The sequence below is a fragment of the Lissotriton vulgaris genome, chromosome 3_1 (assembly GCF_964263255.1).
Source record: "Lissotriton vulgaris chromosome 3_1, aLisVul1.2, whole genome shotgun sequence".
In the NCBI taxonomy this organism is placed as follows: domain Eukaryota; kingdom Metazoa; phylum Chordata; class Amphibia; order Caudata; family Salamandridae; genus Lissotriton; species Lissotriton vulgaris.
Window position 1 is genome coordinate 1748175219 of NC_141689.1, and position 27399 is coordinate 1748202617.

The 27399-nt window shown below is 45.4% G+C and overlaps 1 protein-coding gene across 1 annotated transcript in view; it reads right to left on the bottom strand.

Annotated features, from left to right (window-relative positions):
- INTU (inturned planar cell polarity protein) overlaps nucleotides 1–24726 on the bottom strand; it is a 438220-nt gene extending 413494 nt beyond the window's left edge. Inside the window, exon 1 of the mRNA XM_086962184.1 lies at nucleotides 24475–24726. Coding sequence (XP_086818310.1) covers nucleotides 24475–24572 — 98 coding nt within the window. The 5' untranslated portion in view covers nucleotides 24573–24726. The remainder of the gene's footprint in view (nucleotides 1–24474) is intronic.
- Between the last annotated feature and the right edge of the window lie 2673 nt (nucleotides 24727–27399).

Genomic DNA, 27399 nt, shown 5'->3' on the forward strand with positions numbered 1-27399 from the left:
CGGGCCTATCCAAAATTGTGCAACTTTTGAATGTTTAACTGTGCTTTTGTTTAAACGCTTGTGCCTCTGCACTCATAAAGAGTACAGAGGATTATTCTAGTAATAAATACATATATTTTTATAATATATAACTTGTGTGGTGTCCTTTCATTTGATATTGCAGGATTGCATATGGTAAAACAGCTGGCTTCACATGCCCTCTTGAGTTTAGCCTAAGACTGCTTAATCCATGCTACCCCTAGGATACCTTGTCTATAAGGTTGACTTTACAACCACCACCATAAGGGATTGTTTGAACTGATACAAGGTGCCCACAGAACTGTGGACATCATACATCAGGCCAACTTCTCACACAGTGCCAGAGGAATTTTACCAGAACTGGTCAAAAAGGAGCTCTTGCGTCCCTTCCTCCATTCTCACATCTTCCAGCCTCTGTCTTGACGAAGCTCTCACAAGGCCTTCCAGAGTACATTAAACAAAAACAGTTGCTCAGGAAAACAGCAAGACCTTGAATGTGAATATACCAAACAATTTGCAAGCACTGTTGTGCACACAGAGAAACAAGGCAAAGTCTGACATGAGGCCCTGTCAAAGCCAATTGTAAAAATCAGAAATCAAGATGACATGAAGCCATGCCAAAGCCAATAGTCAGAACTCATAAGCAAGGCAAAGTCAAAAGACAAGATGACATGAAGCCATGTCAAAGCCAATAGTGAGAATTCATAATTCACATAACCCAAACAACACCATATACATTTCTGCACAATGTCCTAAAGCATCACGTACTTTTATCTCTCAATGTACAACACTGAGCACATGTGTGCACCACCAACCAAAAAGGACATTCCACACCTCTCTCTCCCTCTCACACTTTCAAATGCACATCCCACACCTTCTGTTCTTGGCGAGACTGTTCTACCCCGTGACAGCTCCCACTGAAAGACAGCAAGATTTCAGGACAGAAGAGAAGCAGGCATATGCAGGACCTACATTAAGGCTAGGGTAAAATAACACACTAAAGTCAGTTAAAATGGTGGTAGTTGAGGGTCATCATAGGGTGCCAAATCACAAGAGTGCCTCTTTTTTTACAACTCTTTAATGGAATATGATTCTGAATTTGTGTGACATTAGCATTCCTTGATGCTTGGGAGATTACGTTACGTAGATTGTCATTCTGTGAGGATAACTTAAACATTCTGTGAGAAATCTCTTGAAGTAGGTTTATCCGAGTGTCAAGCTTTGTGGAGTGCCAACCAAGCATAGTGATAATAGTTAATAAAGAGGATGTAGTGTTACCTAAGAATGAGAGGGAAGAAGCATCCTTGTGCTCAGATGTCATACTGGTAGCAGATGAGACAGGTGTCACTGAGTCATCTGCTGACATAGATACATCATTGCATCTTGGTTTGGGAGCAAACATTTTATCTGGGGAACCCTGCAGGCCAATGACTCCAGAATTAAAAACAGAGTTTGATTCAGGTGTAGGCCAGATTGGACACAGTCAGTAAATATACCCAGGACTCTGACAACTGGACTAATAGTAACTTTAAACGGAAGAACTGTGCTATTATAGCCTTTCTCGTTGGGCCACAGACAAGCATTTACAGGCACTGCAAAAATGTAGTTTTTAAAATAGTGCTCTATAGGGCTCTTTCTTGCTGGTGAAATGTCAGAGAAATCTATGGCAGATTTATTTAGGAGGCCAGATTCTAGTTCCTTGGTGACCTCTTTTGACTTCTCGTCAGACATGGCTTCTATCTATGGGACTGAAAGCACTCATAATTAAAATAAAGGCTAAGTAAGGCTACAAAATGTCTTTTCCTACTTCACATTTTCTCTAGGTGCATGTTCGGGACTAGATTGGCTAACCATCTGTCAACCCTCAAAGCACCCACCTCAACAGAGGCCAATTACCGTTTCACCTGCCGAGCCAGCCAATGGCCAGCTGCCAGAAACAAAAGTGGCAGCTTGCTATTCCAAGCCACAATCCCAAGTGACCTATAAAACAGCACTGTGCCTGCTACCATAGATTTATCCATGGCCACTTATGTGTGTTTACTTTGGCTGAGTCAGAGAGGCAGGAAGCCAGCCTTTAGAAATTATTGGCAAGATTACAAAGAGATAAAAACTGCTAGCACTTTGCACAACTACACAAGTTTGGATAGGCCCTGGAGCAGGACTGTAGCAGGCCTCAAAATCCAGGGTAGGTAAAGGGGTACATACCTGGAAACATTTTAAATAATTTATATTTATACATTTTCTTTTTCCTCAAAAACAGATATAGAATAGGCAAAAAGGTAGCATGTCTGGTGTGTGTTCAGAGACAAGAGAATCACTTCCTGAACAAATCAATGTAATCAGGGCTGGTGTTGGTCCCATACATTTAGCTTTTGCTCTTGGTGTCCAGAGCAGCAACAGATCTCTGACAGCTGCCCTTCTTCTCCCTTCAGTCTGCAGTGCTGCTATCATGAATCCCAAATCTTAGTGAACCTACGGGACAAATATCTTTCCTCGTATTTCACCTTTTCAGATGCCATGCACCCATCTATTACCCGACACTGCTGACCCCGAGACTGGCATGACAAGTTTCCCCACTATTGGCCAATATTCCTTTTAAGCTTTCATCAGAACTATGAAACACAACATTATGCATAGGTAAATCACCCTTTGGTGCACCCAGCATGGCTATTTAGGCCATCAGAAAGTGTTAGTGCCTTATATATCGGGAAGCTCTCCATTCACTTCAATGCAGAATATATGAAGTTTCCAAGATGCCCAAAATGAGTGCAAGAGCAACCCTCTTCTACTAGGCATTTCTGGTATGATCTGTCCAGCACTAAACATATGGTGTTGAGTGTAAATCTGTTTTAATAAGAACTATGCAAAATATTTGATTGAAACAAGCAAAAGCTAGCCATTAACTCCAGCTTCCATCGGTACAGAAACACTGTTTCTGATTTCATAACGTACACTGCTCCCATGTCCACATGCTATTTGTTCTCAGCCAACTTACATCTCAGAGTGCGTTATTCAAAAGCTGCCATTGACGTTGCCGCGCCGTCACGTGCCTCCAGGAGCACCTAGTCTTGAAAGGGGAGTAATCTGGAGCATCCCCCTAATCAAAGGTGGGGTAAAGCCTGTCCGGCTGGAGTATGGCGATACCCTTCAAGGCATCTTGCGCTTGCAGAGCTTCAAATAAAGTTATGGCCTCAAAGCTTGAAATGTCTACAACATTTGGAATCCCAATCAAAACGTATCAGGTGAATACCGACAGTCCTGCTACTTCCGACACTTCCAACCCACTAGCTAATCAACTAGATCAATCTGCTCTTCCATCCAAGCACCTGATTAGCAGTATTCCATACTTTAATCAATGTGTAAGCGATATGGGGCATATTAGGGCCACCATTACCCTCGAGTAAGTAACGAGAATAAACCTCTGAATCCATTCTAAGACTAGAAAGTGAAACTGACGCCTCTTCAGTCAGCCTGTATGCCCAGTCCTTAACTACAACTAATTGGGATGACCAAAAGCAGTACTTGAGGTTAAGGTGAGGATGCCATGTTCGTAGACTGGCAGATAAAAGGGGGGGGGGGGAATATCCACAGTATCCCTTTGTAAAGAAATGCATCTTTCGGTATTGTCACCTCGCCGGTTTTTTAGGGCTCGTCTTTTCCTATTCCGCAGGAATAGGAAAAGAGCCCTAATGCAGTCAAACCATTTCTTAAGGCCAAGGGCTCTCAGAGGATTTTGGGAAGTGCACGCCGCCTCGTGCATGAGCTTGCCTGAGCCTTCTGCCTATCAGCCTGCCAGTTCTCCTCCCCTAATTATTCACTTCACTTGTGACTCCCCACATCAAAGCCTCAGCCTCCCTTCCTTGCCATTTGCTTCCTAACCAGCCTGCCTCGAATAATTGCATCAGACCCGACACTTCAAAGGAATGCGCCCAGAGAGCCACTTTCACGGCCGTGCATTTCTCTTCCCCCCTCCTCACAGCAATGCCAGGAGCTTGTTCTTCACTTTTTCTTGCCCGCATTCTCTCGTCAGTCTCATCTCTCCTTAGTTTCCTGTTTTCACATACACTTTTTATTTGCCATCTCCATTTGGAAGAGAAAGCCATATTTTCTCTTTACCGGGACAGGAACCCAGATGCCGAAGGGTTTTTATGATCCCTTCCTCCGCCGGCCGTCAAGCATTTTCTGCCTGCAGTCAGAGCTTGTTTGTATCTTTCTTGTCATCTATCCCTTTTCGTTCTTTCCTTCTTTGCAAATTCAGTATCCTCTTTTGTCTTTTTTCTTCACTTTTTCTTGCCCACATTCTCTCGTCAGTCTCATCTCTCCTTAGTTTCCTGTTTTCAAAACGCTTTTCATTCGCCATCTCCATGTGGAAGAGAAAGCCATATTTTCTCTTTACCGGGACAGAAACCCAGATGCCAAAGGGTTTTTACGATCTCTTTCCTCCGCCGGCCGTCAAGCATTTTCTGTCTGCAGTCAGAGCTTGTTTGTATCTTTCTTGTCCTCTATCCCTTTTCGTTGTTTCCTTCTTTGCAAATTCAGTACCCTCTTTTGTCTTTTTTCTTCACTTTTTCTTGCCCGCATTATCTCGTCAGTCTCATCTCTCCTTAGTTTCCTGTTTTCACATACGCTTTTCATTCGCCATCTCCATGTGGAAGAGAAAGCCATATTTTCTCTTTACCGGGACAGGAACCCAGATGCTGAAGGGTTTTTACGATCCCTTTCCTCTGTGGTACAAAGCAAGGATAATCAATGGTGGCCATAAAACTCACCGAGAAGGGAATGCAGTCAGAAAGCTGGTTTACTCATCCTGTTTTTGGACCAAGACTTTCTTTTGCCCGTTACCAGGCAAAACAAAGTCGAAGCATTCTCACCCCTTTGAAGCCCTCCAACCCCCAACAATAACACCATTCCCTTTTTTTTGATCCAAAGAATTGATTCTTTTAGGGGAAAGTAACCAGTGGGTAGAAAACGTGATGTTTGTTTTTACAGGAGAGGTCTGTTGTGCATTGCTTACGTGAGAAAAGAACCTTGTAATGCCCACCTTACACTGATAAAGTAAATACATGTGTAACTACCCAGCACTGCATTGCTGTGGGCAGACTCTGCATGTTACATGTGTGCCACAGATAGTCTTCACATGCTCATGCATGAGCCCATTACTCATAATCTCAAGGTGTCAACGTAAGGGACACATTGCTGAAAGCATGTTCTCACCAAATATTGTTAAAGCTCTTAGTTCAAAGGACATTTGAATCGTCAAGGGCCCCCTGCATATCACTCCATCACTAGATGTTGCACTTGCATACGGGACATATACATGCCCTGAAGCAATTTGTTTCACTGGCTCCAAAGCAGGCCTTTCATGCTTATCTATCTCACCATCTCTTAGACAACAGGAATTAGCAGCTAAAAGCTACCCATTCCGGACTGACTTTCAGCCACATGCTGTGACTAATTCCACTTTCCTATCAACTTGTCTCAGTTGTCACGGAGCAGTGTGCTATAAACATCAGCTGGTACCTTGTTTAAAATATTTCTGCGCACTCTCCAAGAACATCCCTCTAGGCCCTTTCCTTCAATTTAAAATGTAAGATTGGCTGTGCTGTCAGCAGAAGATTGTGACATAAAAAGCATCAGAGCATCTTCTGAATATGTTCATATTTGTACCACCAAAAGTTCCACAGAATCGCAGTATTTGTCAAGTCCACTGACCCCCGTTTCCCCTTCTATCTGTGTCAGTATTGCTGCTGCTTCTTTCTTTATTCCTGCTGCTTTTTACGTTTTTTCCTTCTTTCCACTCACCCGCCCATTATCTGTGTTAATTCTTCACCCCAGCTCTCACTCTGCCATTGTTTGTGTTACTCCCCAACCATAAATAAAACAAGCATTTGCTATGCATTACGTCTTGCATTTGCGAGATTTTGTCCTATTGGCATTGTAAATGACAATGCCTATTATTATTGTATTTTTTAACATATAAATAAAAGGCATTGTCATTTACAATGCCAATAGCACAAAATCTCGTTTCAGGGAGGAAAGGGTACTCTATTTTCACCCAGCAAGCATTACTCCTCGAATTGGAGTTTGGATTTTTTATCTCGGATTGAAAAACGGAAAAAACGATTTACATGTAGCGTCTACTATTTTAGATCTCACTGAGCCACACACACACAACCCCCCACACTCATACAACCCCACGCACACACAACCCACACACACACACACAACTCACCCACACACAACCACACACACAACCACATACACAACCAAACCCACACCCCCACAGACAACCCCACACACAAACACACACAACCCCACACACAAACACACACAACCACACACACAACCACACACACAACCACACACACAACCACACACACACAGCCACACACACAGCCACACACACAGCCACACACACAGCCACACACACTGAGGTTCCGTGACAATTGTAAGTGGTGTTTTCGACTCACACGAATATGGTCGAGTCTAGTATCTATGAACCGCAAATGACGAGTTTAGTAAGTGTGCGCAGTTTCGCTGTGCTAACTTAAACCGTTCGTTTGTTATGTGGGTTTGTCATCTGTACCCACGGGTTCCATCTTAGATACGGCATCCATTTTGTCTCTTGCCCTCAAGTAGCCAGCGAACGGACGCTGTCCGCTTCGCGACCCTGGGACTCCCAAGATATTTGCGGAAGACACATGTTCTTTGAAAGTGTCTTTATGACGAGGGGGATGCTACTGTAAGGCAGATGGCGCCGCTCGAGGCTCATCTTGCCGCACGGGCTTATTGTCTCAGCCGTGCATCTCATTAGGCACGTCCCTTTGATGCCTGTATCTCGTGCTTCTCGACACTCCCCTTTTACACCCTTTCCGATCTCCCCACTGTTTCCGTCTTCCTCTGCACCTGTCTTCGTTCCTGTTTCGATCTACTTTACTGCTGATTGGAATTTGCTAATGGTGGGAAGATGGGTTTTTACAGTTGGGAACCGCCAAATGTTTCCGCACTTATGTTCCGGATCTTGTGTGTTTCAAAGTGATCTAAGCGACCCCTCTGAGAGCGACTTGTGGGAACCAGGTTGTAAACTATTGTGTATCATGTTATCCTATGGGTAAAAACTGTATAAAAGGAGCGATCCACAAATACAATTTGAAGCAGTCTCCCCGAACTACACTCGATGTACTTCTTGTGACTTCTGTGTTCCCTGCAGTAAATAAACCTTGACTCTTTGACGCCGAAGGAAGTGTCCCGTGTCTCTGTGATTTGTACGCCGGAGCAGGTTACCCACGAAGGTTTCAGGTGTTGTGCCCTGGCACCGCTGGGTCCAAAGAACCCAGTCCTTCAGTTGGCGCCCAACGTGGGGCTGCATCAGTGGTACCGGTCCAAGCCTGACGATCGTGAGGAACTTCGTGTGAAATCTCCGAGGGAAGGTGCACCCCGCTTCATCGATCCTGTTGTCGAAATAAGTGGCCCGAAGACTTTTCCCGCGAAGATTCCCGCCTCCTAACGGCTGCGACGGACTGCTACCCTGACTGTAGACCTGTTTTGGCGCCTGGCGTAGACCTTGGTATAGCGAGACGATTAGACGGGCCTTCCTGAGGACGCCATTGATCTTTGAGTTAAGTATTTGTGGGTCGCTCCCAGAGTTCTTGGTTGTAGACACTTTAGCGAGTGTCTTTGTTGTAAACACTTTAGCGAGTGTTTTTGTTGTACACGCTGTGTGAGTGTTTTTGTCGGTGACACTTTGCTAGCGTACTTTGTTGTTGTTGTATTTGTTTGACGACTGCAGCCGCCAAAGACCGAGGGTTTAGTTCTTTACTGGGACTTGGTAAATCCCGAAATCCCGTAACCCTTGAAGTTTGTGAAACTCGGCTAGTGTGCAAGATGCCTGGTCGCAGTACTTTGTTCAGTTGCTTTAGACCTTGTGGTGCGGATTCCCTGCTGGAGGACTCGTGTCCGATACCTCCGGTTGGAACTCCTACATATGACCTATATAGCAAACATGGGCTAGGCCCGATTGCTTTTAACGATTATTGGATCAAATATACAAAGAAAGACGGCGATCTTCGTTGGCCACCTCACGGTAGCTTCGAAGCGTCGATCTTAGATAATTTGGAAATAAAGTTGTTCGAACGTAAATCAAGGCCGGCCATGTTTGATGCCTTTCGGTTCTGGCGCAAAGAAGCCCGACAGAAAGAGATCAGACAAAATAAACGTAGTCAGCGAGATACTGTTGCTACTATTGTAAAGAAAGCTGAGCAGTTTCAGCGTGATAAGGAGGATAAGGATAAGGAAGTGTTTGAGAGATTACAGCGTATGTCCATAGACAAATGCTATCCTGTTTTGTCTACGGAGTCGGATAAGAAGGAAGAGGCAGTTGAGGATTCTTTAATGTCCTATCTTATGAAGTCGCCACCTCCGTACGTACAGGGTACCGCAGTTCCTGTGGTCCCTGCCGTACCTGCTCTCCCACTTGTTATTCCTCCGCCTATTCCTCAACCTGCACCCGCTCTTCCGACTGTTCCTGCTCCTGTGCCTGTTTCTATTCCTACTGCTCCTCCGCTTCCACATACTCCTGTTCCCGCTACTGCTCACGCTACTGCTCCTGTGTTGTTAACCCCTGTCGTTGCTAATGTCTCTACTCCTTCTCTTGTTAGTCCTGTGTCTTACTCTTCTCCCTCTACTCGTAATCGTGATTCTCCCCTTGCGACAAACTTCTTTCAGTCGCTCGGACCTGTTTTTGGGTCTGCAGGTTCTGATGGTCCACAGAGACGTAGCCAGCTTCCTGGTAATAGAGAACGTGTTGCGCTATACAATATGGCGATGGGTTGGATGATAAACCCTGTTAGAAATCCACCTCGTGTTGTCCTCGAAACGTTTGATCAATTCAACATACCTACTCAGAGATATGTGTTTGATGAAATGTGCAAGTTCTTACATGATCAGATAGCGGACAATGCGCCTGACGAGGTGCTGACCGCCCTGTCTGAACTTCGGCTTCAGTTCGCAACTGGACTGATAGTCGACACTAATGTCCGACGTGCTATTGAACGGTTGCTATCTCTTCGTCCCGCTCCTATTCCTCATGCATTGTTCGTTGAGGACATTGAACAACGAGATGGGTCTGGCCAATATCCTATGCGAGAAGTTCCGCCAGTTTGGGTACCCGCTGATAATACCAATGCTAATGCTCCAATACCAGCACATTTCCAGAGAGTGTGGATACACCTCCCTTGGAAACGATCGGAAGTGCTTCAGGTGAAACAAACTTTGCCTGATCCTCGCAAAAATCCTGCGGGGTATTACAAAGAATTATCGCAGCTCGTAGACGCTACGATAATGAATCTGGCCGATATCGACATGTTGTTTGGCAATGTCGTACCGCAACCGGTATGGGCCAAGATTCGTCACCAAGATCACGCGAATGAATTAGGTGGTGATTGGGCTGCCATTACAGCGGCAGACGCTGGACAAGTGGCTGCTACTAAACCCGATCAGTTGATTGAACTTCTTCCCCAGCGAATCATTACGTTAATGAAAACGCTTATGCCAGCTATGAGGGTGAATTGGGACAAGTTGTCAGCCTGCAAGCAGAAGAAAGATGAGAGTGTTTCAGACTTCTTTACGAGGTTCGAGGAAACATTCGTCGATCATAGTGGGCAGGATATGGGTACTGAGGGTGGACAGAGGTTGTTTGTGGATAAATTTGTATCGAACTTATTGCCCGACTTGTGCAATAAATTGAAGAATTCAGAAAGTGCGTGGGCCGTTTCTACCTCAGCTCAGATATTGGCTACGGCACAATATTACGAAAATAGAGAAAAAGAGGAAAATGACCGTGCCGATAAAAAGACGAAAGAGCTGAAAACTAAAGTGTTGTTACAACAAGCATATCCGCCGCGTTCTAATCAGAATGCGCCTCAGCAGAATAGATCGCAGTCGCAATCAAATCGATCGCAGCCGCGTAATGATTCATCTTTTCAGAGATCTTCGTTGGGGTACAATCAATGTGCTTATTGTAGACAGGAGGGACACATTAAATTCAATTGTCCTGCTTTAAATGACCGTAGTGGTGGTAATTCGTCTAGAGGAGGTCGTGGTGGTGCACAGCACGCATCACGTGGTAGAGGTCGTGGTGCTCAGAACGACTGTTCTGATAACTCGTCAAATTCTAATAATTGTTTCGACCAACGTGGATCATCGCAAGGACGATCTGCGCAGTACAATGTAGACGATTATTACGTCGATCAGGGAACTGACGATAGTAATTACTAGGACAGCCAAAGACAAGGAGAGGGAGTGGTATCAGTTCCGGTTGATCAGAGAGGGCCTTACGTCGCAGTTGCTACATCGGGCGTCGTCGAGCCTTTTCTGTTGGACACTGGTGCAGCGAAAAGTTCTATTATGCATTCGAAACTCCCTGGCGCACCTTTGTCTGGCTTAACAAATGTATCTGTTGGATTCTCTGGCGCCCCCGTTAGCAATCCAGTTTCGCGCCCTTTGCCCCTTAAAATTGGGCCTCGTGAGCTCGAAGCTCCGTTGATTTTAACCACTGGTTGTGGTGAAAATCTTTTGGGTCTGGATTTGCTTAAACGTTTGTATGCAACTTTGTATTGTTCTCCTGCGGGTGTAAAGCTTACGTTAGGAGAGAGGGTAGTCTCTCCCATGTACTTGTCCCTCGATAAGCTTCCACCGGAATTGAGTTCTCTTCCTTCACCTTTGTGGGCGACGGGTCCAAATGACGTGGGCCTACTTGATATCTCCCCTTATGTTGTTCAGTTGAAATCGAATGTGCGATTGCCACGTATTCCCCAATATCGTATCTCCCTTGATGGTGAACGAGCTTTGTTAGCGATCATCTATGATTTGATCGAGAAAGATGTCATTGAAGAAACTCGGGGAAACGTGTGCAATAGTCCTGTACTGCCCATTCTTAAACGTACTGATCCTACCAAACCGCCTGTTTATCGTTTTGTTATTGATTTACGGGAGGTGAATAAAATTGTGGTTCCTCAATTCCCTGTTGTGCCTGACATTACGGCGCTACTGACTCTGATTCCAGCTACGGCTTCATGGTTTTCGGTGATTGATTTGAAAAATGCGTTTTTCAGCATCCCGATTGCCGAAGAGAGCAGGGACCTTTTCGGTTTCTCTCTTGGTGGACGTAGCTTCCGGTTCAAACGCGCTCCTCAGGGCTACTGTGAGAGTCCATCGATTTACAGTCAAGCTTTGAAGGGTCAACTAGATGCGTTTAGGTTGCCGGTTGGTGCGGCTTTAATCCAATACGTCGACGACTTATTGGTGGCTGCTGATACTCAGGACATTTGCAAAATTGCTACAGTGTCGTTGCTGCAACATCTCTGTGAGTTAAATCACAAGGTGTCACCTTCTAAACTCCAATATTGTTGTCAAGAAGTAACCTATCTAGGTCACTTATTGTCAAAGGAGGGAAGGAGATTGACCCCAGAGAGAATTGCAGCGATTGCGCGCATGGCTGTGCCACAAACCCAAAGAGATGTGCGTGCCTTTCTAGGTATCACATCGTACTGCAGGCAGTGGATTCCTAATTTTTCATTGCTAGCGAAACCATTGGTGGCTCTTACGTGCAAGGATGTTTCGACTCCTTTACCATGGACGGAAGAATGTCAGAAAAGTTTTTCTGAATTACGTGATTCATTGTGTTCGGCCCCTGTGTTAGGTACCCCTGATTACAGTAAACCGTTCACGTTATATGTTCACGAGAGGGAAGGTTGTGCGTTGAGTGTCTTAACGCAACCTTTTGGCGGTAAGCAACGTCCATGTGCATATTTTTCCTCGACCTTAGACCCAGTAGCTAGAGCATTGCCGAGTTGTTTGAGAGCAACTGCGGCAGCTGCGGTCTCCATCCGACAATCAGCAGGATTGGTCATGGATAATATGCTTACGGTGATGGTTCCGCATGCAGTCGATACTCTTTTGAACCGTACGAAAACTCAGCACTTGACGAGTGCGAGGTTATCTGGGTACGAATTGACGCTCTTGGCAAGCCACATTCAGATAAAACGTTGTAATGTCCTAAATCCGGCAACTTTGTTACCAATTAGTGCAGAGTCAGATGCAGTAACAGAACATGACTGTTACTTGCGGACAGAGGAGGAAACAAAAGGTCGTGTGGACCTTAAAAACACCCCATTGGAAGACCCGGATGGCATCCTGTATGTGGATGGGTCATGTTTTAAATTGCCGAATGGTGATGTGACTACTGCTTATGCTGTGGTGACATTGAATACTGTTGTTGAGACTGCGAGATTGAATCAGAATTCTGCCCAAGCTGCAGAGCTGATCGCTCTTACTAGAGCATGTGTATTAGCAAAAGGTTTACGACGCCTTGCCGACGCAGACGGAGGGTCCAGGCCACCAGCTCCAGCCTGGTGATTGGGTTGTCACCCGAAATTTTTCGCGCAAGAAGAATCTGGACCCCCGCTTTGTTGGACCTCACCAGGTGCTTTTGGCCACGAGGACTGCCGTTCGTCTTGAGGGACGGAAGAACTGGGTACATGCTACCCATTGTAAGCGAGTCCCTATTCCTTTGCCGGCAGACCCGTGGGTGAGGAAAGGCATTGCGTCAACAGAAGCAGCGACATTGCCGGCGTTTGTACCTTTCAGTGACGCACAACTTGTTGGTGAACACTCAGCACAGCAGAAAGCCATTGTTGGAACATTGTCAGCAAAAGACTCAAGACCAAATCAGCAAACTGATCAACAGGACGCTGTCTCTTCGACAGATCCTTTGTTCGACGAGCAGACACGTCCTGGGAAACATCGATATTCTTTGCGTTCTCATACTAAGGACAAATAAATTTTTTTCTTGCTTTGCTGAAACTGATAACTGCAATATCTTCGTTTCCCCTGATCAACTGTGAACAATTCGTATCACTGAAAATTGTTTTGTATATATATCAAGCTTCTTCCTTGTATCTTTTTCCTTCCACAGCTGAATTATTGTGCTAAATAAATACATATTGTGTATTGAGGGCCGTAGGGCCGCGCGCGTACTTCCTTCTGGACAGTAGGTCTTGACGCTAGGTTAAAGGCCGTCGGTTCCTAGGAACTCCTGGGAATTGACTATTGCTGCACAGAACGAAGTGCGTCAAGAAACGTTGCGGACGGTCATAGGGAAATGGCATTTTTGAAGCTGAATGATTTGGAAGGAACGCAGGCGTATAGAGTCAAGCTGCAGAAACTTAGTCGTACGAAATGTTTTGTATTCCAATTGTTTGTATTGTTTTTAACTGCTTCCGCATTTTTGGCGGGTGGGGTGTATTACACTATGTCTTACTTCTTACTTCCTACCCCTACTCCTATTCCTTACCCTAACATTACTTCTACTGCTTCTCCTCATTCCTTTCATATGTTACCAGAACACGAACAGGCTAGACGTGTAGAATTCCGCAACAATTCCTTTATCCAGCTCCTCCATCAGCATCAGTTAGTGGTTAACACTACTAATTGTTGGGTGTGTGGGTTGATGCCACATACTACGGGTAAGGGAATTCCATATCTGGTGTTACCGTATAGTTCCCAAGGGTCAGCTCGAGCATACCAAACAATGCTTCGAAGCGCACTAGGTTTCCACCCCTCTCCAGAACGTTCCCCCAAACCGGGTCCTACCTCATGGCAGTGGGTGGTATCGATGACAATACAGGATTTGGAAGATGAGATCTATGATGCTTATCTCATCCCTAAGGCAGAGGTACAAGCCTATAGGGCACCGAATAAAGGGGAATATAGTACGTTCACTAATGAAAAGCAGCTTAAAAGCTCGTCTCCGATATGGGTCGTGCCCCACACTGGTAATCTTTGTCTTGTGGGTCGTGGCTCGCAAGCCTCACTTGGAGTAAGTGCTTGCACTGAAAGTTACGCTCTGTCAATGTCCCCGATCCCTGTGCTTCTGGCTGCCAAGGGTACGTACTTCATCTGTCATGATCGTGCATACACATGGTTGCCCGCAGACTTCATGGGCTCATGTTTTGTTGCAAATCTGTTGCCTCCGACGTTTACTGTAGATGCCGATTATCATAAGACTAGAGTTGTACGAGGCGTAATTAGTGAAGAGGATACTGCCGGTCAAGAGGCAGGAGACTTTTTCAAGGGTTTCCTCCCGTTTTGGGGACCTATGGTTAATAGTAGGAACCTGAGACATTTGACTCGAGTGGTAGAATTGACAGCTAATGTTACTGCCAGTGCCCTTGGTAATATCACCACAGAACTTCAGGCGGAGAGACTTATGACATTACAAAACCGTATGGTTTTAGATGTCGTCTTAGCAGATCGCGGTGGGGTATGTAAAGTGATCCATTCGAGCTGTTGCATTTTCATTCCAGATAATGCTCCTACTGTCTATCAAGCCATCTCGAAGTTGCACAAGATCTCCGAATCCATACACGTGGATGTAGGGGATTGGACGCTACTCGGTTGGTTTTGGGGCCTGATGTCGACTTGGGGTTGGGAGATTCTGACGATCATCGGGGTTGTGGTAGTGTTCCTGTTCACGTGTTGCCTTTGTGTGCAGTGTGGTCCTGCCTTATGTGGCCTCTGTGCTACAACGTGTATGAGACAACCATCTGTTACCAAGGGGACTCGGTTGGACAGAGCTATGCTACAGCGACATCTTGATGGTCTGATGAATATCGAGTATGATTCCGACTAGTGCTTGCCTACATGAGGGCAAAAGGAGCGTCTGAGGTTCCGTGACAATTGTAAGTGGTGTTTTCGACTCACACGAATATGGTCGAGTCTAGTATCTATGAACCGCAAATGACGAGTTTAGTAAGTGTGCGCAGTTTCGCTGTGCTAACTTAAACCGTTCGTTTGTTATGTGGGTTTGTCATCTGTACCCACGGGTTCCATCTTAGATACGGCATCCATTTTGTCTCTTGCCCTCAAGTAGCCAGCGAACGGACGCTGTCCGCTTCGCGACCCTGGGACTCCCAAGATATTTGCGGAAGACACATGTTCTTTGAAAGTGTCTTTATGACGAGGGGGATGCTACTGTAAGGCAGATGGCGCCGCTCGAGGCTCATCTTGCCGCACGGGCTTATTGTCTCAGCCGTGCATCTCATTAGGCACGTCCCTTTGATGCCTGTATCTCGTGCTTCTCGACACTCCCCTTTTACACCCTTTCCGATCTCCCCACTGTTTCCGTCTTCCTCTGCACCTGTCTTCGTTCCTGTTTCGATCTACTTTACTGCTGATTGGAATTTGCTAATGGTGGGAAGATGGGTTTTTACAGTTGGGAACCGCCAAATGTTTCCGCACTTATGTTCCGGATCTTGTGTGTTTCAAAGTGATCTAAGCGACCCCTCTGAGAGCGACTTGTGGGAACCAGGTTGTAAACTATTGTGTATCATGTTATCCTATGGGTAAAAACTGTATAAAAGGAGCGATCCACAAATACAATTTGAAGCAGTCTCCCCGAACTACACTCGATGTACTTCTTGTGACTTCTGTGTTCCCTGCAGTAAATAAACCTTGACTCTTTGACGCCGAAGGAAGTGTCCCGTGTCTCTGTGATTTGTACGCCGGAGCAGGTTACCCACGAAGGTTTCAGGTGTTGTGCCCTGGCACCGCTGGGTCCAAAGAACCCAGTCCTTCAACACGACCACATATACAACCACACACACAACCTCAAACACACCACAACACCTACACAACCACACACAGCCACACACACAACCACACACAACCACAACCACACACACAAGCACACACACAAGCACACACCCAACCACACACAACCACACACACAACCACAAACACACAAGCACACACCCAACCACACACACACAACCAACCACACACACAACTACAACCACACACGCAGTCACACATAAAACCACACACACACACAATCATACACACACACACAACCACACCCAACCACACACACAACCACACACACAACCACACACACATACAACCACACACACACACAACCACACACACACACACACACAACCACACACACGCAACCACACACACGCAACCACACACACACACAACCACACACACACACACACACACACACAAAACCACACACATCTATCTATCGGCCTAGCTCTATCTATCTATCTATCTGTCGCCCTCACTCTATCTATCCATCTATCGCCCTCACTCTATCTATCACCCTCACTCTCTATCTATCTATCAATGTATCTATCTATCTATCTGCCTCACTCTATCTATCTACCTATCGCCTTCACTCTATTTATCGCCCTCACTCTATCTATCTATCGCCCTCACTCTATCGCCCTCACTCTATCTATCGCCCTCACTCTATCTATCTATCTATCGCCCTCTATCTAGCTATCGCCCTCTAGCTATCTATCTATCGCCCTCACTCTATCTATCTATCGCCCTCTATCTATCGATCTATCGCCCTCTATCTATCGATCTATCGCCCTCTATCTATCTATCGCCCTCACTCTATCGCCCTCACTCTATCGCCCTCACTCTATCGCCCTCACTCTATCGCCCTCACTCTATCGCCCTCACTCTATCGCCCTCACTCTATCACCCTCACTCTATCACCCTCACTCTATCTATCTATCTATCTATCTCCTTCACTCTATCTATCGCCCTCACTCTATCTATCTATCGCCATCTATCTATCACCCTCACTCTATCATTCTATCGCCCTCACTCTATCGCCCTCACTCTATCTATCGCCCTCACTCTATCTATCGCCCTCACTCTATCTATCGCCCTCACTCTATCTATCTGTCTATCTATCTCCCTCACTCTATCTATCGCCCCCACTCTATCTATCTGTCTATCTATCGCCCTCACTCTATCCATCTATTGCCCTCACTCTATCTATCTGTCTATCTATCGCCCTCACTCTATCTGTCTATCGCACTCACTCTATCTATAGCCATCGTTCTATCTATCTATCGATCGCCCTCACTCTGTCTATCTATCTATCGCCCTCACTCTATTTATCTATCTATCTATCGCCCTCACTCTATCTATCTGTCTATCTATCGCCCTCACTCTATCTGTCTATCTATCGCCCTCACTCTATCTGTCTATCTATCGCCCTCACTCTATCCGTCTATCGCACTCACTCTATCTATCGCCATCATTCTATCTATCGATCGCCCTCACTCTATTTATCTATCTATCGCCTTCACTCTATTTATCTATCGACCTCACTCTATTTATCTATCTATCTATATCGCCCTCACTCTATCTAGCTTTCGCCCTCCCTCTAGCTATCTATCGCCCTAACTCTATCTATCTATCTATCGCACCACCACAGCATCACTCAGGGGCACCACAACATCACTATGTGCTACCACAACATCACTGAAAGACACAGCATCACTCGTCGCCACCACAACATCACTCAGCGCCACCACAGCATCAATCTGTGCAACCATTCAACAACAACTGGTTCAAATAAGTTCTCTCAATGTTTCAAGCTTTATTACAAATGTCACAAAAAGATGCTAATATTTCACTTCTGTTCTTGAATTTTCATCGCAATAAAATACACTGAACATAATCTTCACAAAAGTTATTTACAAAAGTTTAAGCTATTGCCATTATAAATTACAAAAACTTTTATTTAAGTATTAATTATTTTAAAAAAATTAAAAGCCATTGTTATTTGTAATATCAATACATCCAAGTCACGTAAATACAAAACATGTTGCATTACAAATGCTATAGGTGTCACATTTGCAAAAGTTAAAAGTATTGGCATTGTAAATGACAAAGCTATTAATTTTGCTATTTTCAAAACCAACACATAAATAAAAAATTTGTCATTCACAAGACCAATAGCTCAAACTTTCCTAATTCTTGCCTTCTGCTCCCCTGATTGCCCTCGTTTTCTTGCCTTCTGCTTCCCTGAGTGTACTCGTTTTTTCTTGCCTTCAGCTCCTCCACTCCATCCATCCATCCCCCCACTCCATCCATCCATCCCCCCACTCCATCCATCCATCCCCCCCACTCCATCCATCCATCCCCCCCACTCCATCCATCCTCCCCACTCCATCCATCCATCCCCCTTCCATCCATCCACCCCCCCACTCCATCCATCCCCCCACTCCATCCATCCACCCCCCCACTCCATCCATCATCCATCCCCCCACTCCATCCATCCATCCATCCCCCCACTCCATCCATCCATCCCCCCACTCCATCCATCCATCCCCCCCACTCCATCCATCCATCCCCCCCACTCCATCCATCCTCCCCACTCCATCCATCCATCCCCCCTCCATCCATCCATCCCCCACTCCATCCATCCATCCCCCCACTCCATCCATCCATCCATCCATCCCCCCCACTCCATCCATCCATCCCCCCACTCCATCCATCCATCCCCCCACTCCATCCATCCATCCCCCCCACTCCATCCATCCATCCCCCCCACTCCATCCATCCCCCCACTCCATCCATCCATCCCCCCACTCCATCCATCCATCCCCCCACTTCATCCATCCATCCCCCCACTCCATCCATCCATCCCCCCACTCCAACCATCCATCCCCCCACTCCATCCATCCATCCATCCACCCCCCACTCCATCCATCCATCCATCCATTCTATCCATCCATCCATCCCCCCACTCTATCCATCCATCCATCCCCCCACTCTATCCATCCATCCATCCCCCCACTCTATCCATCCATCCCCCCCACTCTATCCATCCATCCCCCCCACTCCATCCATTTATCCCCCCACTCCATCCATCCATCCATCCATCCATCCATCCATCCATCCATTCTATCCATCCATCCATCCCCCCACTCTATCCATCCATCCATCCCCCCACTCTATCCATCCATCCATCCCCCCCACTCCATCCATTCATCCCCCCACTCCATCCATCCATCCATCCATCCATCCCACTCCATCCATCCATCCATCCATCCATCCCCCCCACTCCATCCATATCCCACTCCATCGATCCCCCCCATTCCATCCATATCCCACTCCATCCATCCACGCCCCACTCCATCCATCCATCCATCCATCCATCCATCCCGCTCCATCCATCCCGCTCCATCCATCCCCCCACTCCATCCATCCCCCCCACTCCATCCATCCACCCCCCCCCACTCCATCCATCCCACTCCATCCATCCATCCATCCCATCCCACTCCATCCATCCATCCCATCCCACTCCATCCATCCATCCCCCCACTTCATCCATCCATCCATCCCCCCCACTCCATCCATCCATCCCCCCACTCCAACCATCCATCCCCCCACTCCATCCATCCACCCCCCACTCCATCCATCCATCCATCCATTCTATCCATCCATCCATCCCCCCACTCTATCCATCCATCCATCCCCCCACTCTATCCATCCATCCATCCCCCCACTCTATCCATCCATCCCCCCCACTCTATCCATCCATCCCCCCCACTCCATCCATCCATCCCCCCGCTCCATCCATCCATTCTATCCATCCATCCATCCATCCATTCTATCCATCCATCCATCCCCCCACTCTATCCATCCATCCATCCCCCCACTCTATCCATCCATCCATCCCCCCACTTCATCCATCCATCCCCCCACTCCATCCATTCATCCCCCCACTCCATCCATCCATCCATCCATCCATCCCACTCCATCCATCCATCCATCCATCCATCCCCCCACTCCATCCATATCCCACTCCATCCATCCCCCCCATTCCATCCATATCCCACTCCATCCATCCACGCCCCACTCCATCCATCCATCCATCCATCCATCCCGCTCCGTCCATCCCGCTCCATCCATCCCCCCACTCCATCCATCCATCCATCCCCCCCACTCCATCCATCCACCCCCCCACTCCATCCATCCATCCATCCCACTCCATCCATCCATCCATCCCACTACATCCATCCATCCCCCCACTCCATCCATCCACCCCCCCACTCCATCCATCCACCCCCCACTCCATCCATCCACACCCCCACTCCATCCATCCATCCCCCCTCCATCCATCCATCCCCACACTCCATCCATCCATCCATCCATACCCCCGCCCCACACTCCATCCCTCCCCGCCCCACACTCCATCCCTCCCCAGCCCCACACTCCATCCCTGCCCCGCCCCACACTCCATCCATCCCTCGCCCACACTCCTTCCCTCGCCCACACTCCATCCCTCGCCCTCTTGCCCTGCCTCTATCTCTCACCCTGCCTCTATCTCTCACCCTGCCTCTATCTCTCACCCTGCCTCTATCTCTTGCCCTCCCTCTATCTATCTTTCGCCTTCCCTCTATCTATCTATCGCCCTCACTATCCATTGCATCACCACAGCATTACTCAGGGGCACCACAACATCACTATGCGCTACCACAGCATCACTGAACGCCACAGCATCACTCGTCACCGCCACAACATCATTCAGAGCCACCACAGCATCAATCTGTGCAACCATTTAACAACTGATTCAAATATGTTCTCTCAATGTTTCAAACTTTATTACAAATGTCACAAAAAAAGTTAATATTTCACTTCTGTTCTTGTATTTTCATCACAATAAAATACACTAAACATAATCTTCCAAAAAGTTATTTGCAAAAGTTTAAGCTATTGCCATTATAAATTACAATAACTTTTATTTAAGTATTAAATATTGAAAAAAATACAACCCATTGTTATTTTTAATATTAATACATCTAAGTCATGTAAATACAACACATATTGCATTACAAATGCTATAGGTGTCACGTTTGCAAAAGTTAACTCTATTGGCATTGTAAATGACAAAGTTATTAATTTAGCTATTTTCAAAACAAAAACATAAATAAAAAATGTGTCATTTACAATACTAATACCTCTAACTTTACTAATGCAAGCCCTATTGCATTGCAAATGCTTGTTTTAACTGGTGCTGCTGGGTTTTAGACTCAGAGTGCACTGAGGCCTGCTAACAAAACTTCAGCCCCAGTATCCTGACCCCCAAAAGGTCGTTATTACATTGGCTATACCCAATTGGCCTAAGGTAAGCATATATAAAAATGTGGATAGTGTCAAGATGTTATAAATTGCAGCACGTCCAAACAAAGAAAGGGGAAATGCCAATGCCCACATCAGCCTGGTATTCGGCCAGCACAATTGCCATGTTAGGGTGATTCAAAATGTTTAGCCAGGGCTGCATGTAATCACCGGTCTGGCCCTTTTTTCAATGACAGATTTCAAACAACGTTATCAAATGTTTATCCACCACTGCAATATCAAGTCCTAGTAGTACTTGTAACTCAAACAAATGTACAGCGAGGTAAAGAACTCTGCGCCAGTCATCTGTGAGACCCGCAGTTCAAGAGTTCAAATTCCAACAACGTCAACTCACCCTATAATTCACAGTGCATAGACAAGGACAATTTGTAGGAGCTGAGTGCTATGAAGACAAAGAATACAAAACAGTTAACTGTGTAATATGGACCAATGTTGCCATCAAGGGGTTTTGGAGACACTATATACTATGAGGCTAAAGGTGGAGTGGTTTTATAGCAGTCACCTGCACCCCGAGATGGCAAAATAGGACCATATTATGCATGGTACTGGTTATATATTTTTATATTACATTTATTATGGGGAATTTAATTTGAAAAGGCTGTTTTCTTCAAAGTGCAACTAACAATGGATGCCGATTATAATCATAAAGTTTACGTTTTGTTTACCTTTCTTGAATAAAATGTTATTAAAGCAATGGGCAATGGTGAGATACTGTGGATTTAGGTGATTCTGTTGCTGTAGTGTTTACCACATAATTATGGATTTACTTCACTTGCCATATAATTTGCCACATAACTTACAGACATAACCACAGATGTTGTTTCCACCTCAAAAGGATAAAAATAATATTATATTGACAGAGAATATGCAGCATATTTAGATAACATTGCTGCATAGATTTGTCTGCATTATCATGGCAGCCCTGACAATGCTAAAGTGCTGCAGAGTGGTTTGGGGGCTGTCGTTAGGATGATAAATTCCCCATTTCAGAGGCAATCATAAAATGTTTCCCGTATTTCATTGCACTCTGTGAAATGTTTTTTGTACCACTGCATTTTGTGTAATAAAAACTCAAACATGTAATATATAAAAAATACATGCCAGGTAACTGTGTAATATTGGCCTATATTGCCATCAAGGAGTTTTGATGACATTTAGAAACCAGAAGCCTAGTGGTTCATAAATGTCATACGTCACCTGAACCCAGAGATGATAACATATATATGGGATAAAGTAACCAATGTCATGCATTATAAAAGAAGTTCCTTGACTTACAAAGGAACAAGGCAGAAGACTGAGTTACTTTATAAGGTCATGGAACTCCTCAAGTACGTGTAATATACATATATTGTACAGGAGGGGCTGGTTTATTCCTTATAATACATAGTCACACCACCGGCCTTCCTGCATATTTAGTGTGTTGCTCTTTCACATGTAAGACATAAGATGTTTGCAGACAGGAAGGACAGTAGTAGAATATGGAGTGTAAAATTAAGCATCCTAAAAAGCAGTTTGATATTTATTGCAAAAAAGATATTAAAATCAGTTTAAGACAAGTCAGATTTAAAAACAGATTTAAAAACAAAATGCTGTAGCTCAGAATGTGTAGCAACAAGCAGAGAGATTCCATCTGTCCTATAATTACCTAAAGTATTCAAAACAATTACACATTGTCATAATTACTTAACTTCTGCTGTTCACTGTTCTTCTAGAGAAACACAGCAGAAGGAAGAAAGGCCAGGTTTTGTTCTCACTGTTTAAACTGCAACTTTAAGTATGCTCTGTGACCTGCTTTTCGCTCTGAGACGGCATTGTGACGTTAGAACTCAACTGTAATAAGTTACTGTAGTTAAGCAGCTATGTCACTTCTTTATTACAGACGACTAGCGATGTCACAAGTTACCTGTAATGCAGAAATTAGATATGGGCTTTTATGCAGGAATTGCAGGCTCCCGTGTATTAAAGGATCGTATTACAAAAAAATTGTAATTTATATGACATTTTTTTTATAGATTTTAGTATTGTTCAGAGAAATTTGAGAGTTATCTATTTAGTATTCATTGTGTTCCTGAGACTAGAGATGTCCGCCAATGTTTTGAGAAATGTATTTTTGTTGGGAATAATGTACTAATATTTCAAATGTGTTTCATGCAATAATGTGTATTATTAGAACTTAAATGTTAATCTCAAAGCAGATTTAAGGAAATTAAAAAGGCAAAAATGTGCTTTTTTTAATACTAGAAGACAACAAAATAACAAAAATAAAGTTCAATGTGAGAGAGTAGCGTTTTGCTGCTAGGTTTCTGTGTTATAGGGTTATTTTCACACACTCAGAATTCATTGGTAAATGTTTGCATTAAAGATGGGCCTGCAAGTGTGAGCTTGACAAGTGTGCTGGTGCTATAGGAGCAGCAATGTCATTGTGAAAGCTTTTTTTCCCCAGCACTGAAAGGAAGATGAAAAGCGGTGTCAAACAACCATTTATCTTTTTTATTTGTTTAGGGAAGCTAAATAGTCTGGAGATTAATTTAGCACTGTAAAGTACACAGAATACTTCACAGTCAACACCTCTCTTGTGTGCAATCCAGGCTTTGAAACCACTGGCAAACATTCAATAAGAATGCTTTCCCATGTAAAATAACAACTTGATGTCAAAAATACAAAATGTACATGTGGGCGTGTTATCCAATTTAGATGCATGATCCGACTTTGAATCAGAATTGTTATTCCTGTGTAATGGGCGGCTGAAGGGATTCAGCTCGCAAGCACGCACTCGATATCTTGTGCGTTTGTTTACAAGTTTTGTAGCTAAGCAGAGAAGGTAAACCCTGAGAAGCGGCTCCATGGACGGCTTAGACGTAGCTCTGACATGATCCTCATTTTCCGACTTTGACGCCCATAATTAATCGGGCACTCACGAGATCGATCGCTATACTAAAATATTAATCAAGTATAAAGCATGACAATGGCAAATGGGCAAGCGGTCTAGAGTGCCAGCGTTAAGGGAACTTGGTAATTTTGTGACAGCCTGTAGTGGCAACTATAATTCCGTGGGGATAGGAAACTGTCGGTGTTGAAGGAAGAGTTCTGAACCAAGCGTGCTGCACCAGGCGCGCCACTGCTAGCAACTCATACAAAACTAAACTACGAGTAGGAGAAAAACAACACTGATTATCAAAATGAAAATCCACCGTTAAGGACTAAGAAGGAAGTGGTTTGGGGTCCTATGCTGCAGGTAAAGGGGTCAAGGGATCAGATAATGGGCAAGGATGGACTTCAGCTTTGATGTGACTGTGGGTCATCTACCTTACCCTATCTAAGTTGATTGGGTCCTATGCTGCAATTAAAGGGTCAAGGGATCGGACAATGGGCAAGAATGGACTTCAGCTGTGGCGTGTGGGTGTTCAAGTCATGGTGAGCTGAATGAGGATCTATTCTTACTCAGACTCGCTGCTGCTGCTGTAACTGGTCCAGCTGTCGGACGGCTCTTCGGGCTGCAGGTCGCTGACGTTTCGCGTCTCTGCCCCCTGCACGGACATGGCTAGGACACGCGAGGCAGACCATCCCCTTCTCAGCCACCGAGATGTTTCCTGGGTGAAGAGTTCTTGTTTCTTTGAATCTTGCCCGAACTTGCAATTCTCAACAGCTTCTAGACCGCCGCCATGTTGACAACTTCCGGTTCAGACAGGCATCAGGTGACAACCTTTAACGCACGTCTATTGGTCCGCAACTCGTCGCCCTGGAAACCGTGGAAGCTTTGCATTCTTACTGTGCCACGCGACACTGAGGCTGCTGTTTAGGGCGCTCATAACGGGTGTTTTACGCGCACGTGAGCGCTAGCAATTCTTGTATTTATTGCAGTAATAAGGCGAGCGTCTGTGACTGCTTATGCGCTCGCCCCCTCTCTTCCAGGGGTGATCCTAAATGGGGGAGGTAGGCTCTGAGCAAGAGAAGCATTATGCGAACAGTGCTTTCTTTAAGCTGAAAAAAATTAGCAGTAGTAAGCTACACAGTAGCTGGCCAACACTAACATATTTTGTAATTTATATACAGAGCTTTAAATGAAAAAAAATAAGTGCAGGTACTCACCAAATTGAGATGTGGACGAGGGGCAGGGCTATGGGCAGTGCCCGTACCCCGCTACCGGGGCAGAGGCATGGGCGTCCGCAGGGGGGGGCAAGGAGGGGCGCTTGCCCCCCCCCCCCTGGAGCGACCCTCCTGGCCCCCCCCTGCGGGCGCCCATGAAAACCATAACTTCAAGACGGGCTTCTCAGTCTCTTTCCTCTCCTTTCTTTTATTTGCTTCCCTGTGAAATGGATCCAAAAAAGAGACGCTTTTGCTGGAAATGCTGCATTTTAATTCCAAAGTGCAGCATTGGGAATAAAAGGCTAAAAATATGAAAAATAGATAAATAACTAAATAAAGTAAGACAGAGTGGAAGCAAACTGGCAAAACTGATTTTATTCACCCTGAAACACATTAGCGCCACTTTTACAGAGTTTGCCAGTGAAGTGCTATTTTTGTTTTTGTGTCTTTGTTTTCCCTGGACTTGGAACTAGTGCACCAATCCTGGTGGTACAGCAATGTGTGGATTGGAAAACAAAATGTGTGCTGCGGCTCTGCGTCCTGGGATGTGGTCTTTTTACCATACGGCTTACGGTTTGTAAGGATATAAGCAATGGCCATTGAAATGGGTCCATTCAGGGCCCTGTAGTCGTGTCCTTAACTTTTCAGGCAAAAGCACTCACTGATTTCTGAATAGTGAGTGTAAACGCATTAAGGTAACCATGTTGTTTCTGCTTACATTTCCCATGGTTTGCTAACTTTTGCATTCCCTATAAGTGTTTGCTTTTTCCAGGATGTTGTTTTTTTTTTTTTGTAGGCCGCATATTGCTCTTGTCTAGTGCGTAATTTAACTTGAGCTGCATCCAGGTGTTTATAGCGGGTAACAATTGGGTTGTAGTTGAAGACATTGGGAGTTTTTCTCAGTGGAGCAGTACGGTGTTCAGTGGGGGAGAGGATGTGGCACTATGGTCAGATCTGCTGAATTTGAAACTGGGAACCAGGTTCAGCTTAATAACCAGTCCACCAGACCACTCTCCTGCGAGAGCACAATCACATGCTAGACCTTAGAAGGCTTCGCAACATCTTAGAAGTCCTGGTGTCTTCGCACAAGCAGGTGGACCCTAGCATGACAAATGTAGGTTAACCTTCAAGGCTTGTCCACCACTATCCATACTGAAGTTCACCTCCAGTCTTGCATGCAGGCCTATGAAGCAGCACACCCTAGAACAACAGTCACTGAGGTCACAGGACCCTTGAGAAGGGCCAGCTCTAGGGCTGTGCAACCAGTGTGACCGCACCGGGTGCTGACTTTAGGTGGAGGCATCATGTTTGCAAGTATATTATGGTTCTAAAAACGCTTGCTGCCTCCTTCCTGGTCTCCAGCACTTTTCGGCAACAATAAAAATGTCATGATGACTCTGGTGATTAGAGAGATCAGAATTTAGTCTAGTGGAAGTTTTGACTCATGGAAAGGTAGCTCAGAGGGTTAATGTACCAGCTGCAAAGAACATGCGCCATGCAGATCACAAAGTGCACATAATGTAAATAGGTCAGTGGGCTACTGCTTTTGTCAGAGATATCCTTTTGTTACTTGCAGTTTATAAGGCAAAATCCTAACTTAGAACAGTGAGCTATTAACTGTCATCTAAGAGCTGCATACAAACTGCAAGGTATAAATTAGAGTGTGATGTCCCCCCCACCCCCAGTCTTTGATTATCCTAATGTCCCAAAAAGTGTTCTTTCGGACAGAAATCAATTCTGATTGTTAAGGAGAATCCCCCAACCATGGTATTACGTTTTAAATTCCGGGTATTGTGTTTCTCCAGACCAATCACTATAAAACTATACCGGCTACTAGTATGATTGTCATGTGACTCCTACACCTTGTAGTCCTTAGTCTTATGTAACATTTTCTATACAGTGATTTGCACACATATTGATTGTCTCTATGTAATGTGTGTGATGTAAAGTGCTCTGACACCCTACAATGGTATGAGTGGCGCTGTAAATCAAATTAAATGCATCTGAGAGAGAGTGGTTATGGAGACTTGGGGGGCACAGTTAAAGGGTGGTAGTGAGGGAATCCATGGCAGAGGTGGTCATTGGGAGGCACTAACAAACATTAATCCACAGGACACCACCAGTGCTGTGGCTGGCCCTGCCCTTGAGGCCAGTCTGCCTCACCGATAGGTAGCTCCATTGTCCTTGTTTCAGCAGTATTAGCTGCAACTCACCAGGGATTGGCAATGCGGGAATTTCCCCGCACACTAAACTAAGTTCGCAAACTTCACAGTCTCCCTG